The sequence below is a fragment of the Macaca thibetana genome, chromosome Y (assembly GCF_024542745.1).
Source record: "Macaca thibetana thibetana isolate TM-01 chromosome Y, ASM2454274v1, whole genome shotgun sequence".
NCBI classification, from domain to species: Eukaryota; Metazoa; Chordata; class Mammalia; order Primates; family Cercopithecidae; genus Macaca; species Macaca thibetana.
The window spans coordinates 9107543-9124033 of NC_065599.1; the positions used below are offsets into that span (position 1 = coordinate 9107543).

A 16491-nucleotide genomic window follows, 5' to 3' on the forward strand; every position below is an offset into this window, starting at 1 on the left:
AGGTCAATGATAATTCTTAAAATACTATATATATAAAAAAATTATAACCAATTTGGGCAAACGAATTGCATTTCTTCATAGCAACACATTCCAGGGTCTATTGTATCCAACAATGGGCAAAGAGATATTACATCAAATGAACATATTACATAGGTTACAGAGTGGTAGTTTGGGAGAGTATGAGCATTTCAAATATTCATTGTATAAAATAGTTCAACATTTGCTAATTTGGTATTCATGGTGACTTTATAGAACATGTACTACTGTGAATAACAATAATCAACTATGTAAAAATGTGTCAAAAGCATAAAAATGATTAAGCTAGAAAATTTTTTTATAAGGTCAATATCTTAATGTTTTTTTCTTTTTCTAGGTCCTTAGTGAAAGGCCAAGGGCCAATTTTTTTACGCATAAAAACTCAATGTGTCTGAAATGCTGAATTCAGTGTCATGCCAAGGCATGCCATGCAAGTAATTAATTTAAATGTGTAGTCCTTAAGAATACTATAAGAGAGTAAAAGAAACAAAAACACACAACAGGACAAAATTCTTCTTAAATTTTATTTGTGAATTCAGCAAAATAATTTCTATAAAACAAAACAGCCAAACTTTTAAATAGTATAGGATAGGCTGTATCTATTTGTAGGTATATTTGGTTTTTAAACAGGTTCCAAAATATTACACACATTCAAAATTTACCAATTCTCTTTTAAATACAGTATTAACTCACAGGTTTCTGGAACCTCAAAACAAATGTTTATTCTAAAATGGTACCTCAGAATTATATCAAATAAGCATGAGCTTATATCTTAATTAAATCTATCTAACAACAAGAGTTTCAGAATAATGAAATGACAATTCTTTCTTTCAAGTAAAATTGTGACTAAGAATTCAGTCAGACATCTTGGTGCAACGGTACTTCAAAGTACTATGGATTCTTATGATGTACACTTCACTGGGATCAGAAGAAGCAAAGTTTTAGGAACTTCACTTAATAAATTCTATGTTAAAAAAAAAAATCCCAAGCACACCAAATGCAATCTATTATGCTCCACACATTCTGACATAGGAAAATTTTGTGTATTGCTTTTAATATTTTACAATTCCTATTATTGGTACTTTGATATTCTTTAGCTCAAGAAATTGAACTATCAAACATTAAATGTGAAGAACATGTGTGCAACGAAAAACTGCTTGTCTGTCACATTTTCCCCTGATTTTATATTTATTCTAGGTGTAAGAAATAAAAGCTCTTAGCAATACAGCTGTCACTCTGGGCAACTACTGTCATTCATGTAATTGTCCTCTTGGCTACACAAAGAGTGTGAAGCCATGCTAATTGTTCCAGCACAAGAATAGCTTTAAAGTAGTTAGCCTAAATACCAGAATAAAAAGGTAATGAAAAATATCTAGAAATGTTACACTGCCAATTTTCCATATCAATCTTATAATTCAAAAGTGACCACCAGTCTTATATATCCAGGAAAAAAGGATTAACAAAAAACTATTGGTGTAAACTGACAAAGATGGGCTCTTTTATGTTCCCTTTTTTGGGGGGAAGTGGGTAAAGTTGATCAAACTGCACAAAGCAGACAATATCAATTGCACAATGCAGTGAACATAACAAAAAATAATTGTATGATTGTGTAGATCTGACTTGTTTTCATCAAAAAAAGTTTCTTGCTTAAGAAGTAATAGTCAGACATTAACATAGTATATGTACCTTTGTCATTTATAGATTAGGACCAGTCATTTATTACAAAACACTGTACACTTCCCCCTGCATGTGTCTTACACACTGAGAAGTTGCAAATTACTGCAAACGAGAGTGAATATGCTCTCTACTCCATGTTGGTTTGGAATAGTTTATCTAGTTTTCAATACTAGCCAGGCACAGAGAAAGTTTGGACTATAAGGCCTTAGTGCGTGGTTATAAAGGAAGCAGTTAATTATGTGCTTTTCCCTGTTCCTTCATCTGAGGTGAGGATCCTTCTTCATTGACTTCATAATTTTCTTGTGTTTGTTGGCCAGTTTTCTGAGGGTTGTTCAAGTGATGTGCTGCTGGTCCTGTATATGGCTGTCCATGCACATGATTATTCTAAGGGTGAAAGAGACCAGCATTGTAACACTTTTCAGATATTAACCATTAAAAATTTAAAACATGGGGTAAATTTGGTCAAAAAGTAGACATTTTTAAACCTGGATCTTTAGAAAAAAAAAAAAAAGAACTTACAATCTGATTTTTATGTTTGAAGAAAAGTATATGAATAAAGTGTTTTGAGAAAGTACACACACATAAATGTAATAAATGTATTAGCTTCTGATAAAAATTCATTTCACCTCCACAGAGAATGTATTCAAGAGTCTTGGCCGGATACGGTTGCTCTCACCTGTAATCTCAGCACTTTGGGAGGCCAAGGTGGGGGGATCACAAGGTCAGGAGTTCAAGACTAGCCTGGCCAACATAGTGAAACCCTGTGTCTACTAAAAATACAAAACTAAGCTGGGCATGGTGGCACGTGCCTGTAGTCCTAGCTACTTGGGAGGCTGAGGCAGGAGAATGGCTTGAACTTGGGATGTGGAGGTTGCAGTGAGCTGAGATCATGCCACTGCACTCCAGCTTGGGCAACAGAATCAGACTAGGTCTAAAAAAAAAGTCTTGGATGGCCAATTACTGTGCTAAGCGGAAAGGTTTTCCATGTGTTTTCCGCAGAGCAGCAACACTTGGAAATCTGTAAGAAATCCCAATTCTTGGCCAGGTGCAGGCACTCACACCTATAATCCCAGCATTTTGGGAGGCCAAGATGGGCAAATCACAAGGTCAAGAGATTGAGTCCATTCTGGCCAACATGGTGAAACTCTGTCTCCACTAAAAACACAAAAATTAGCTGGGCGTGATGGTGCTTTCCTGTAGTCCACCTACGAGGCAGGCTGAGGCAGGAGAATTGCTTGAACCATGGAGGCGGAGGCTGCAGTGAGCCATGACTGTGCCACTCTACTCCAGACTGGTGACAGGGTGAGACTCTCTCAGAAAAAGAAAAGGAAAAAAAAAAAAAAAAGAAATGCCAATTCTTGAGCCCCACAATAGCCCTATAGAGTGACAATTTCTGGACCCTGCAATTGCTGTTCTCAATCACTGCATTTACATGATTATGAAGTACATTAAATTTAAGAATAAGAACCACGGCCTTAAAATGACTGCATTAGTCACATTTGTGGCTAGTCTTCCCAGAATCTTTTCCCAAATATACATGTTTTGCAAAATAAGTTATTACAAAGTTTATCTGTATTTTTCCTAAGTTATATTTTTTCAGTTAACCATCTATTAAAGCCAGTCAAACTGAATTTTTACTGCCACTGAATCTCAGATACTTTATGCTTTAACATTTCTTCAACTATTACTGAAATATCACACAATTTTATTAACCATAGCAAATAGCAAAAGGGGGTAGTACCTGGTTACAAAGAAAATACCACAATGGCAAAATAAAACATTAACTCATTCCAACTAACCCTCTACTGATCATCTTGTCAAAGCTGTTCTAGATAATTTATTACTTTACAGTCACAGTAGATCTGTCTCCAGTCCATGTTGGTTTGGAACAGTTTATCTAGTTTTAAATACTAGCCAGCACAAAGAAAGTCTGAACTTTCAAAATATTTAAGAAAATAATAATTGAAGACCTTTTAAGTAAAGCATCAAACTGGGTTTGGGGGGACAAAAATGAAAAATCCTTTTTACCTGTTGATACTGACAGCCAGATGAATGAGGATATAATGGGGCATCTTCTGATGGAGAGGGCTCATGCTCATCTGGGGCATCCTGGTCATCTGGCTCCTAATTTTAAATATTTAAAGAGATTAAGCATTAGATTATAAAAGTAATTTCAAGTTTATATTTAATTTCCTTCATTTAGAATAAACTTTTAAAAAATGCACAAAGCTGGCCTCTTTAACATCTTTGTATTTACTGCAAATATTTTAAAATATTAAGAAACAAGCCAGGTGCAGTGGCTCATGCTTATAATCCCAGCACTTTGGGAGGCCAAGGCAGGCGGATCACTTGAGGTCAAGAGTTTGACACCAGCCTGGCCAACTTGGTGAAACCCTGTCTCTATTAAAAATAGAAGAATTAGCCAGGCATGGTGGTGGCTGCCTGTAATCCCAGGTACTCGGGAGGCTGAGGCAGGAGAATCGCTTGAACCTGAGAGGTGGAGGTTGCAGTGAGCTGATATTGTGCCATTCTGCCAGCCTAGGCAATAGGGTAAGACTCTGTCTCAAAAAAAAAAAAAAAAAAAAAAGACAAAAAACAAACAAAAGAATATCCGAATTCTCTTAGATATGTGATTTTTAGACACCTTCACAGAAGTTTTTTCCAAAAGGAAACTCTTTTGCTAACTTAAGATCAAACAAATCAAGCTAACCATTAAAGCAAACAAAACTGCAACATGATTTTTTTAAGCACAATATTAATAAACATTGGCCTACACATTAAAAAAATACTTTTCTTTTTCTCATTTCTATCTGCTGTCCATTAGTGGCTTTTTTTTTTTTTTTTTTTTTTTACCTCTTCTGGACAGAGTTCACAAGCTTTTGCAAGTGTCATCCTAGCACTATGTGATCTTTCTAAGAAATAACCATTTGATGTTTCATTGCTTTGTACTGGAGGAGACCAATTGTGGTAAGTATACTGAGGATTGCCAGTATATGGTCGTCTTTCAAGTTCATCTCCTAGCCATTCCACTGCCCAGGTCCATTTTCTTTTAAGATCTCCATTACCCTTCAGAAGAAAATAAAACTATTTAGAATTTAGAATGATTTTCAGTATCAGCTTAAAATGCGAATTAAAAATTTTCATGATTATTTCCTTACTTGTGACAGACGTTTCTACAAATTTATAAGAGAAAACAAAACCCTCACCTGTAAGATTTGGTAAGCAACAGGACAACTGCTAAATAGAGCTACCATACATTTTATGCACTGATACGCTCGTTTTTGATAGTGATTCTTTGAGCGCTGTATTGTATCGAACAGCCCATCTCGGTCATCTGGAATTCCTTTAAGTGCATTATGAATCCTAAAACACAAACAGATGTAAAAATTTGTGATATCCAATAGTAACTAACATTTAAGTGCCTAATTATGTGCCACTTAGTACATGTTTTTGATGTAATCATATAATCTAATTAACATTAGAGTTACTTTCCTAAGTAGGTAGGAACAAATTAAAATTAGGAACACTTAACAAATGAGAAAAGAAATACAGAGAACACAAATAGCTTGCCAAATATTACCGATCTGGCAACTTGAACAGCTGGTTAGCAATCTGACTCAAAAGTCTGAGATCTTGCCAAATTACCAATCCAAAATGCTTTCACTAAAATTACTAAGAACAAATTAAGGACAATGATGCTACATAATTTTTCATAGTTTTTTCCTTTCTTTTTTCTTCTTCTTTTTTTTTTTTTAAGAGATAGAATCTTGCTCTATGTCCCAGGCTGGCCTGCAGTGGCATGATCATAGTTTGTGGCTCACTGTTGCCTCAAACTCCAGAATACAACGAATACTTTCACTTCAGCCTCCCAAGTAGTTGGGATTACAGAAACACAACACTGTGTCCAGTTCACCACATTATTTCTACTAAAGCTATTAAACAGTCTTTTAAGACTACTTTAGTTAAAAAAAACTTACTGATTGTGGAATAGTCACGTAAATTGGCAGTATAAAATTAACTTGAATTCTGATACTATAAAAACACATACATGATGCGTAAAGCAATTTTCAATGACAATGAAAAAATCTGCCTGATTTGCTAATGATCAATTATTTTATTTCAGGACTGCCTAACTACAACATATTTACACAGCCAAATGTTCCCTGTTTCTCCTTAATAGTCAATTTAAAAACTTGCAAAGGTTGGGCGTGGTGACTCATGCCTGTAATTCCAGCACTTTGCGAGGCCAAGGTGGGTGGATCACTTGAAGTCAGGAGTTCGAGATCAACCTGACCAACAACGTGAAACCCCGTCTCTACTAAAAATGCAAAAACTAGCTGGACATAGTGGTGCATATGTGTAATCTCAGCTACTTGGGAGGCTGAGGTTGCAGTGAGTGGAGATCACCCCACTGCAATCCAGCCTAGGCAACAAAAGCAAAACTCTGTCTCAAAAAAAAGTTACAAACAAAAATATGCTTGCTTTCTTTTGTGTCATTACCTACACAGAAAAATAACTTGAATTTCTTTTATCTCTATACCATGTATCTTACTTAACAAAGTATTTTTATATTCCACATCAGATATCAGGTGTTTTTGCTTGCTTCAGAGACATTTATAATATAAATTTTGTTTGAAAAGGGCAAATTTTGAAATCTAATCATTTCAGACAAAAAATAACATGGATACACTTCCTGCAACACTTATGACATATATATTCCATTTTCTTATTCTCTTACAGTTTATAATGAAGTGATAATAACAGTGCTTGGCACAGGCACACTGCAGATGTTGATATATATCTATTGAATACTGTTTATTGAACAAACTCAATATTCATTATACAAAACATTTCAAGCTTATGTTCATAAGGACGATATTTTGTACAAAAATCTGCTATTTTTCAACATTAATCCAACATGTGTACCTTTACTATAATCATTTCCTTGGATGAGACAAGAAGGCTAAAAATGTGATTTAGCTAAATTTAGAGCAACTACAAGATGTACATAGTTGGCTGGGTGCAACTATGTACACCTTGTATATGTGTAATTCTAGCTCACACATGTAATTCCAGCACTTTGGGAGGCCCAGGCAGGCGGATCACGAGGTCAGGAGATCTAGACCGACCTGGCCAACATGGTGAAACCCTGTCTCTACTAAAATACAAAAAATTAGCTGGGTGTGGTGGCACGTGCCTGTAGTCCCAGCTACTAGGGAAGCTGAGGCAGGAGAATTGCTTGAACCTGGGAGACGGAGGTTGCAGTGAGCTGAGACTGTGCCACTGCATTCCATCCTGGTGACAAAGCAAGAAAGAGTCTCAAAAAAAAAAAAAAAAGAAAAGAAAAAGAAATCACATAGCAAACAATATTTGTCTATAAATTCTTCCAAACACAGTAAAACCTTCTTAAGAAATAAAAAATTAGAACGCATTAAAACAAATGGGATCTAATATAAAACATTACTGATCTAATGCCACTTTTACATTATTTGATCTGCTTGATGATGGACTGAACCACAATTTGAGAATTTTAATTGTTGAAATCTAATATTTTCAGTTCTCTAAAATTCACAATTACAACGATTTACCTTTAAGTACTGTGTTCTGCAGCTTTGTAATAAATGTGTTTTCAGGTTCTTTTGCTTATTATTATGTCTAACGGGTGTGTTTGTGTGCATGTGTGTGTATGTTTGTGCGCGTGTGCGTGTTGTTTGTGTGTGTTCCTAAAACAAGCTAGTATATTTTTTTTTTTTTTTTTTTTTTGAGACGGAGTCTCGCTCTGTCTCCCGGGCTGGAGTTGCAGTGGCCGGATCTCAGCTCACTGCAAGCTCCGCCTCCCGGGTTCACGCCATTCTCCTGCCTCAGCCTCGCGAGTAGCTGGGACTACAGGCGCCGCCACCTCGCCCGGCTAGTTTTTTGTATTTTTAGTAGACACGGGGTTTCACCGTGTTCACCAGGATGGTCTCGATCTCCTGACCTCGTGATCCACCCGTCTCGGCCTCCCAAAGTGCTGGGATTACAGGCTTGAGCCACCGCGCCCGGCCAACAAGCTAGTATATTAATTCTCAAGAGAAGAGTTAGAATTTTCAGGCAGAGTTAGGCAACTAATTCTACGGTATAATTCTTAAGACTGATTTTACTGAAAAGAACACAATTGAGGATTCTAGGCGTATGTTTACAGACCTGTTAGTAGCATAATCTCAGTTCTGAAAAACTACAACTCTGATTTCTTATATACTAATAAAACTACTTAGAGGAGATAATTCTAGAAAAATTATCTAGATAATTCTAGAAAAATTCTAGATAATTCATAATCTTAAAATATTAACAGAATTTAAGGAGGTATCAAAAGCCTTACTGGGTTCCTTAAAAAAATAAAAACAGTAAATGGAAGACAAAACCTAACATTAAGTATGAAAGTAGAACGTTAAGAGAAAAGAATGCGATGGAGAAATAGCAACAGCTCTGATCTGCAGCTCCCACTGTAACTGATGCAGAAGATGGGTGATTTCTGAATTTCCAACTGAAGTACCTGGTTCATCTCACTAGGACTGAGTGGACAGTGGGTGCTGCCCACGGAGAGTGAGCCAAAGCAGGGCAGGGTGTCACCTCACCTGGGAAGCTCAAGATGTCTGGGGATTTCCCTTTCTTAGTCAAGGGGAGCCGTGACAGACTGTACCTGGAAAAATGGGATACTCCCACCCAAATACTGTGCTTTTCCCAAGGTCTTAGCAACTGGCAGACAACGAGATTCTCTCCCATGCCTGGCTTGGTGGGTGCCACATCCACAGAGCCTTGCTCATGGCTAGCGCAGCAGTGTGAGATTGAACTGCGAGACAGCAGCCTGGCTGGGGAAGGGGTGTCCTCCATTGCTGAGGCTTGAGTAGGTAAACAAAGCAGCCAGGAAGCCTGAACTGCTTCCGCCCGCTGGCTCCACCCACCACAGCTCAGCAAGGTCTACTGCCTCTAGACTCCACCTCTGTGGGCAGGGCTTGGCTGAACAAAAGGCAGCAGACAACTTCTGCAGACTTAAATATCCCTGTCTGACAGCTCTGAAGAGAGCAGTGGTTCTCCCAACACGGTGTTTAAACTCTGAGAACAGACCAACTGCCTCCTCAAGTAAGTCCCTGACAGCCATGTAGCCTAACTGGGAGACACCTCCCAGTAGGGGCCGACAGACACGTCATATAGGTGGGTGGCCCTATGGGACGAAGCTTCCAGAAGAAGGATCAGGCAGCAATATTTGCTGTTCTGCAGCCTCCGCTGGTGACACTCAGGCAAACAGGGTCCGGAGGGACCTCCAGCAAAGTCCAACTGACCTGCAGCTGAGGAAACTGTTAGAAGGAAAACTAACAAAAGAAAGGAATAGCATCAACATGAACAAAAAGGACATCCACACCAAAACTCCATCTATAGGTCACCAAAGACCAAAGGTAGATAAAACCACAAATATGGGGAGTAACCAGAGCAGAAAATCAGAGTGCCTCTTCTCCTCAAAAGGATCGCAGCTCCTTGCCAGCAATAGAACAAAGCTGGATAGAGAATGACTCTGACAAGTTGACAGAGGTAGGCTTCTGAAGGTAGGTAATAACAAACTTCTGCAAGCTAAGGGAGCATGTTCGAAACCATTGCAAGGAAGCTAAAAACCTTGAAAAAAGGTTAGACAAATGGCTAACTAGAATAAACAGTGAAAACCTTAAATGAACTGATGAAGCTGAAAACCATGGCACAAGAACTTTATGACCCATGCACAAGCTTCAACAGCTGACTGGATCAAGTGGAAGAAAGAGTATCTGTGACTGAAGATCAAATTAATGAAATAAAGCAAGAAGAAAAGATTAGAGAAAAAAGAGTAAAAAGAAATGAACAAAGTCTCCAAGAAATATGGGACTATGGGAAAATACCAAATCTAAGTTTGATTGCTGTACACTTGAAAGTGATGGGGAGAACGGAACCAAGTTGGAAAATACTCTTCAGGATATTATCCAGGAGAACTTCCCCAGCCTAGCAAGGCAGCCAACATTCAAATTCAGGAAATACAGAGAACACCACAAAGATATTCCTCAAGAACAGCAACCCCAAGAATGTAACTGTCAGATTTACCAAGGGTAAAATGAAGGAACAAATGTTTAGGGAATCCTTAAGGTCGAGTTAACCACAAAGGGAAGCCCATCAGATTAATGGCAGATCTCTTGGCAAAAACCCTACAAACCAGAAGACAGTAGGGACAATATTCAACATTCTTAAAGAAAATAATTTTCAACCCAGAATTTCATGCCCAGACAAACTAAGCTTCATTAAGTGAAGGTGAATAAAATCCTTTACAGACAGGCAAATGCTGACAGATTTTGTCACCACCAGGCCAGTCTTATAAAAGCTCCTGAAGGAAGCACTAAACATGGAAAGAAACAACCGGTACCAGCCACTGCAAAAACATGCCAAATTGTAAAGACCATCAAGGCTAGGAAGAAACTGCATCAATTAATTGGCAGAATAAACATGATAATGACAGGATCAAATCCACACCTAACAATATTAACCTTAAATGTAAATAGGCTAAATGCCCCAAGTAAAAGACACAGACTGGCAAAATGGAGAGAGTCAAGACCCATTGGTGTGCTGCATTCAGAAACCCCATCGCACATGCAAAGACATGCGTAGGCTCAAAATAAAGGGATGGAAGAAGGCCTACGAAGCAAATGGAAAGCAAAAAAAAAAAAAAAAAAAAAAGAAAAAAAGCAGGGGTTGCAGTCCTAGTCTCTGATAAAACAGAAACTTTAAACCAACAAAGCTCAAAAGAGACAAAGAAGGGCACTACATAATGGTAATGGGATCAATTCAATAAGAAGAGCTAACTATTATAAACATAAATGTACCCAATACAGGAGCATCCAGATTCATAAAGCAAGTCTTTAGAGACCTACAAAGAGACTTAGACTCCCACACAATAATAATGGGAGACTTTAACACCCCACTGTCGATACTAGAAAGATCAACAAGACAGAAGGTTAACAAGGATATCCAGGACATGAAATCAGCTCTTTAACAAGCAGACCTAATAGACATCTAGAGAACTCTCCACCCCAAATCAACAAAATAGACATTCTTCTCAGCACCACATCACACTTATTCTAAAATTGACCACATAGTTGGAAGCAGAACACTCCTCAGCAAATGTAAAAGAACGGAAATCACAACAAACTGTCTCTCAGATCACAGTGCAATCAAATTAGAACTCAGGATTAAGAAACTCAATCAAAACCGCTCAACTACAAGGAAACTGAACAACTGGCTCCTGAATGACCACTGCATAAATAACGAAATGAAGGCAGAAATAAAAATGTTTTCTGAAACAAATGAGAACAAAGATAGAACATACCAGAATCTCTGGGACACATTTAAAGCAGTGTGTAGAGGGAAATTTATAGCACTAAATGCCCACAAGAGAAAGCAGGAAAGTTCTAAAATTGACACCCTAACATCACAATTAAAACAACTAGAGAAGCAAGAGCAAACACACTCAAAAGCTAGCAGAAGGCAAGAAATATCTAAGATCACAGCAGAACTGAGTGATAGAGACACAAAAAGCCCTTTGAAAAAAATCAGTGAGTCCAGGAGCTGATTTTTTGAAAAGATCAACAAAACAGACCACTAGCAAGACTAACAAAGAAGAAAAGAGAGAAGAATCAAATAGACACAATAAAAAGTGATAAAGGGGATATCACCACTGATCCCACAGAAATACAAACTACCATCAGAGAATACTATGAACACCTCTATGCACAGAAACTAGGAAATCTAGAAGAAATGAATAAATTCCTGGACACCTACACTCTCCCAAGACGAAACCAGGAAGAAGTTGAATCCCTGAATAGACCAATAACAGGCTCTGAAATTGATGGAATAATTAATAGCCTCCCAACCGAAAAAAGTCCAGGACTAGACGAATTCACAGCCAAATTCTATCAGAGGTACAAAGAGGAGCCGATACCATTCCTTCTGAAATTATTCCAATCAATAGAAAAAGAGGGAATCCTCCTTAACTCATTTTATGAGGCCAACATCATTATGATACAAAAGCCTGGCAGACACATAATAAAGAAAGAGACTTTTAGACCAATATCCGTGATGAACATTGACGCGGAAATACTCAAGAAAATAGTGGCAAACCAAATACAGCAGCACATCCAAAAGCTTATCCACCCCGATGAGGTTGGCTTCATCCCTGGGATGCAAGGCTGGTAAAACATATGCAAATCAATAAACATAATCCATCATATAAACAGAACCAACAACAAAAACCACATGATAATCTCAGTAATTGCAGAAAAGGCCTTCAACAAAATTCAACAGCCCTTCATGCTAAAAACTCTCAATAAACTAGGTATTGATGGAACATATCTCAAAATAATAAGAGCTATTTATGACAAACCCACAGCCAATATCATACTGAATGGGCAAACACTGGAAGCATTCCCTTTGAAAACCGGTACAAGACAAGGATGCCCTGTCTCACATCCTATTCAATATAGTGTTGGAAGTTATGGCGAGGGCAATCAGGCAAGACAAAGAAATAAACGGTATTCAGTTAGGAAATGAAGCCAAATTGTCCCTGTTTGCAGATGACATGATTTTATGTTTAGAAAACCCCATTATCTCAGCCCCAAACCTCCTTAAGCTGATAAGCAACTTGAGCAAAGTCTCAGGAATCAAAATCAATGAGCAAAAATCAAAAGCATTCCTATACACTAATAACAGACAGAGAGCCAAATCATGAGTGAATTCCCATTCACAATTGCTACAAAGAGAATAAAATACCTAGGAACCCAACTTACAAGGGATGTGAAGGACCTCTTCAAGGAGAACACACCATTGCTCAACAAAATAAAAGAGAACACAAACAAATGGAAGAACATTCCATGTTCATGGACAGAAAGAATCAATATCATGTAAATGGCCATACTGCCCAAGGTTATTTATAGATTCAATGCCATCCCATTAAGCTACCAATGACTTTCTTCACAGAATCGGAAAAAACTACTTTAAAGTTCATATGGAACCAAAGAAGAGCCCGCATTGCCAAGACAATCCTAAGCAAAAAGAACAAACCTGGAGGCATCATGTTACCTGACTTCAAACTATAGTACAAGGCTATAGTAACCAAAACAGCATGGTACTGGTACCAAAACAAATATATAGGCAAGTGCAACAGAACAGAGACCTCACAAATAGCCCCATACAACAACTATCTGATCTTTAACAAACCTGACAAAAACAAGAAACGTGGAAAGGATTCCCTATTTAATAAATGGTGCTGGGAAAACCGTCTAACCCTATGTAGAAAGCTGAAACTGGATCCCTTCCTTACACCTTACACAAAAATTAATTCAAGATGGATTAAAGACTTAAATGTTAGACCTAAAACCATAAAAACCCTAGAAGAAAACCTAGGTAATACCATTCAGGAGATAGGCAAGAAAAGGACTTCATGACTAAAACACCAAAAGCAATGGCAACTAAAGTCAAAATAGACAAATGGGATCTAATTAAAGTAAAGGGCTTCTGCATGGCAAAAGAAACTACCATCATAGCGAACAGGCAACCTACAGAATGGGAGAAAATTTTTGCAATCTACCTATTGACAAAGGGCTAATATCCAGAATCTACAAAGAATTCAAATAAATTTACAAGGAAAAAACCACCCCATCAAGAAGTGGGCAAAGGATATGAACACCACTTCTCAAAAGAAGACATTTATGCAGCTGACACACACATGAAAAAATGCTCATCATCCCTCGCCATCAGAGAAATGCAAATCAAAACCACGAGATACCATCTCATACCAGTTAGAATGGCAATCATTAAAAAGTCAGGAAACAACAGATGCTGGAGAGGATGTGGAGAAACACGAACGCTTTTACACTGTTGGGAGGAGCGTAAATTAGTTTAACCATTGTGGAAGACAGTGTGGCAATTCCTCAAGGATCTAGAACTGGAAATACCATTTGATTCAGTGATCCCATTACTGGGTATGTACCCAAAGGATTATAAATCATGCTACTATAAAGACACATGCACTATTCACAATAGCAAAGACTTGGAACCAACCCAAGTGTCCATCAACGATAGACTCGATAAAGAAAATGTGGCACATATACACCACTGAATATTATGCAGCCATAAAAAAGTATGAGTTCATGTCCTTTGCAGGGACATGGATGAAACTGGAAACCATCACTCTGAGGAAACTGTCACAAGGACAGAAAACCAAACACCACATGTTCTCACTCATAGGTGGGAAGTGAACAATGAGATCACTTGGACACAGAGCGGGGAACATCACACACTGGGGCCTGCTGAGGGGTGGGAGCAGGGGTACGGATAGCATTAGGAGCAACATCTAATGTAAATGACAAGTTGGTGGGTACAGCAAACCCACATGGTACATGTAAACCTATGTATCAAACCTGCATGTAGTGCACATGTATCCTAGAAGTTAAAGTATAATTTAAAAAAAAGAAAAAATAATGCAAATAAGTGGCATTTTTCCTTCATATGGTTTTAAAGACAGAACATTAAGCAGAGCACCAAAAGATAAAAAATGTATTTGGCAACTGACAATTCCAGTTATTTCAAGAACCTGGGAAACTGTAATTATTCTGATGGCAAAAGTGTATTCACCTGTGAGTCTGCCAGGAGTCCTCAATCAGTAAAATTTCCAAAAGTAGATCTAAATATGGCCGAAGTTCATAGGTGTATGAATATGCAACCTACAATAGGTAAGAGATAGTGAATTACGTATTTTAAAAAAATGAGTAAAATTACAGATACAAGAATGTTTATTTTTCTTTCACCTGCCAGAGAAGTTCGCTGAGGACAGTAGATGAGAACTGAGGATTCTCCCAAGAGCAAAAACGAAGTAATTTGATGGTATCCTCTGAGTTACTGCAGTCTTCAATAATTTTCTTCACATAACTTGTTCTCACAAATAAAATGTCTGCCACATTCTGCTGAATTGGCATTATAGGCTGTGATAAACTGGGGTCACCAAAAGGATTGGGGAGAGGGGGATTACCTAGAACAAATTTGTTATCCATGAAAAACCAATAGAATTCCTCACAAAATTATAATAATAAATTTCTTATCTTAAAAAATATCTGATTTTAAATTAAATTAAATTAAAAATTCACCTAAATGGTCAGCAATATACCAAGATGAAAAAATGCAAAAATATAAACGCTGACACTAAAGACAAAGTTTATCATTCTTACACTAAGCATTTCATAAGATATCATAGTACCCTACATTTAAAAATTAAACTCCTTATTAAACATATGAAAAAGCTAAAACTTAAATACAATATTCTAGAACATGGGCCTTCAGACTAATTTCATTTTTATAAATCTTCAGAGCTACTTTTAATCAAGTGCTACATAAAGCTACCATTATTTTTAAACTGCTGTAAAAAAAATGGAACATGCTACTTTACCATTGATTGAAGACTGCATTGTTGATGACACATTGCAACAACGAATCAGTTGAGACACTACTGAATATAACTTGCCTAATTCAGCATACTGATATTTGATTGGAGGACCTGGTCCTTCATCTAAAGACACAAGCATAAAGGTAGCAGGTACATTCAGTTTCAGAAGCTGTGTTTTTTCTGCTACCCCTATAAAAAAGGACAGAAAAATATGTAGAAAAAAAAACAGGGTAAGTACTGCAATAATTTAAAATTAATTATGATCACTCTTTGTGAGTTATATTATTAAAAGCTCTTTCTCTTTGCTTAGAATATAAACAATACAAGCAGAATGCTGACAGAACAGAAAATACACTGATATCATTAAATAAGATAAATTATCATAACTGTGAAATAATGATCATGACTATGGCATTTCAGTTAGCCTAGGTACTAAGAGAAATGTATATTTTCTAAGGCCTAGAGAAGCTGGAAAGACCTAGCTGAAGAACAACTTTCAACATAAGAAAGTAAGACAGAAACTAGCTGGGAATGGTGGCTTACACCTGTAATCCCAGCACTTTGGGAGGCCAAAGTGGGTGGATCAACTCAGGTCAGGCGTTCGAGACCAGCCTGTTCAACATGGTGAAACCCCATCTCTACTATAAATACAAGAATTAGCTGGGCATGGTGGTGGGTGCCTGTAATCTGAGCTACTTGGAAGGCTAAGGCAGGAAAACTGCTTGAACCCAGGAGGTGGAGGTTGCAGTGAGAGGAGATCGTGCCAATGCACTCCAGCTTGGGCGACAGAGTGAGACTCCATTTCGGAAAAATAAAATAAATAAAAATAAAAATAAAGACAGAAACTAAATTAAATGAGCCATAAAAATTCTTCTAGAAAAAGTTTCCATTCTAGGACATTCCCTTACATGGCTTGTTTTTTGTAACTACATCTATAGTAATAGATGTATCCAAATGATTTTAGATGATTCCAAATTCTGGACATATGTATCCCACTACCAGATTTCTTTATATAGGTATCCCATCTGCTTTTAAAATGCAATCTGCTCACACGAGTCCTTTTTCCTCTATCAGTAAATGGCACTACTATTTTCTCAGTTCATCAAGTCACATCTTAATATCTCATTCCTGCTCCACTTCCTCAAATATCAAATTACCAACTCCTGCTGATTCTAACTCATAAAAAGCTCCTGGATCTGTTCATACCTGTCTTACACACTGCCAGTTTTCCTAATACAAAGCAGCCACAATCTTTTTCTACAGAAAATTTTTAATACTTTCTTATCTTGGTC

General features: G+C 37.4%; 1 protein-coding gene across 8 annotated transcripts in view; it reads right to left on the reverse strand.

Moving 5' to 3' along the window:
* Nucleotides 1-546: 546 nt before the first annotated feature.
* USP9Y (ubiquitin specific peptidase 9 Y-linked) overlaps nt 547-16491 on the reverse strand; it is a 211175-nt gene continuing 195230 nt past the window's right edge. For all 8 annotated transcript variants that reach the window (XM_050777802.1, XM_050777798.1, XM_050777799.1 and 5 more), the window contains 7 exons: nt 15203-15388; nt 14568-14788; nt 14395-14483; nt 4920-5076; nt 4567-4779; nt 3742-3837; nt 547-2097 (listed from right to left, as the gene is read on the reverse strand). In XM_050777802.1, the coding sequence (XP_050633759.1) occupies nt 1945-2097; nt 3742-3837; nt 4567-4779; nt 4920-5076; nt 14395-14483; nt 14568-14788; nt 15203-15388 (1115 nt within the window). In that variant the 3' untranslated portion in view covers nt 547-1944. The remainder of the gene's footprint in view (nt 2098-3741; nt 3838-4566; nt 4780-4919; nt 5077-14394; nt 14484-14567; nt 14789-15202; nt 15389-16491) is intronic.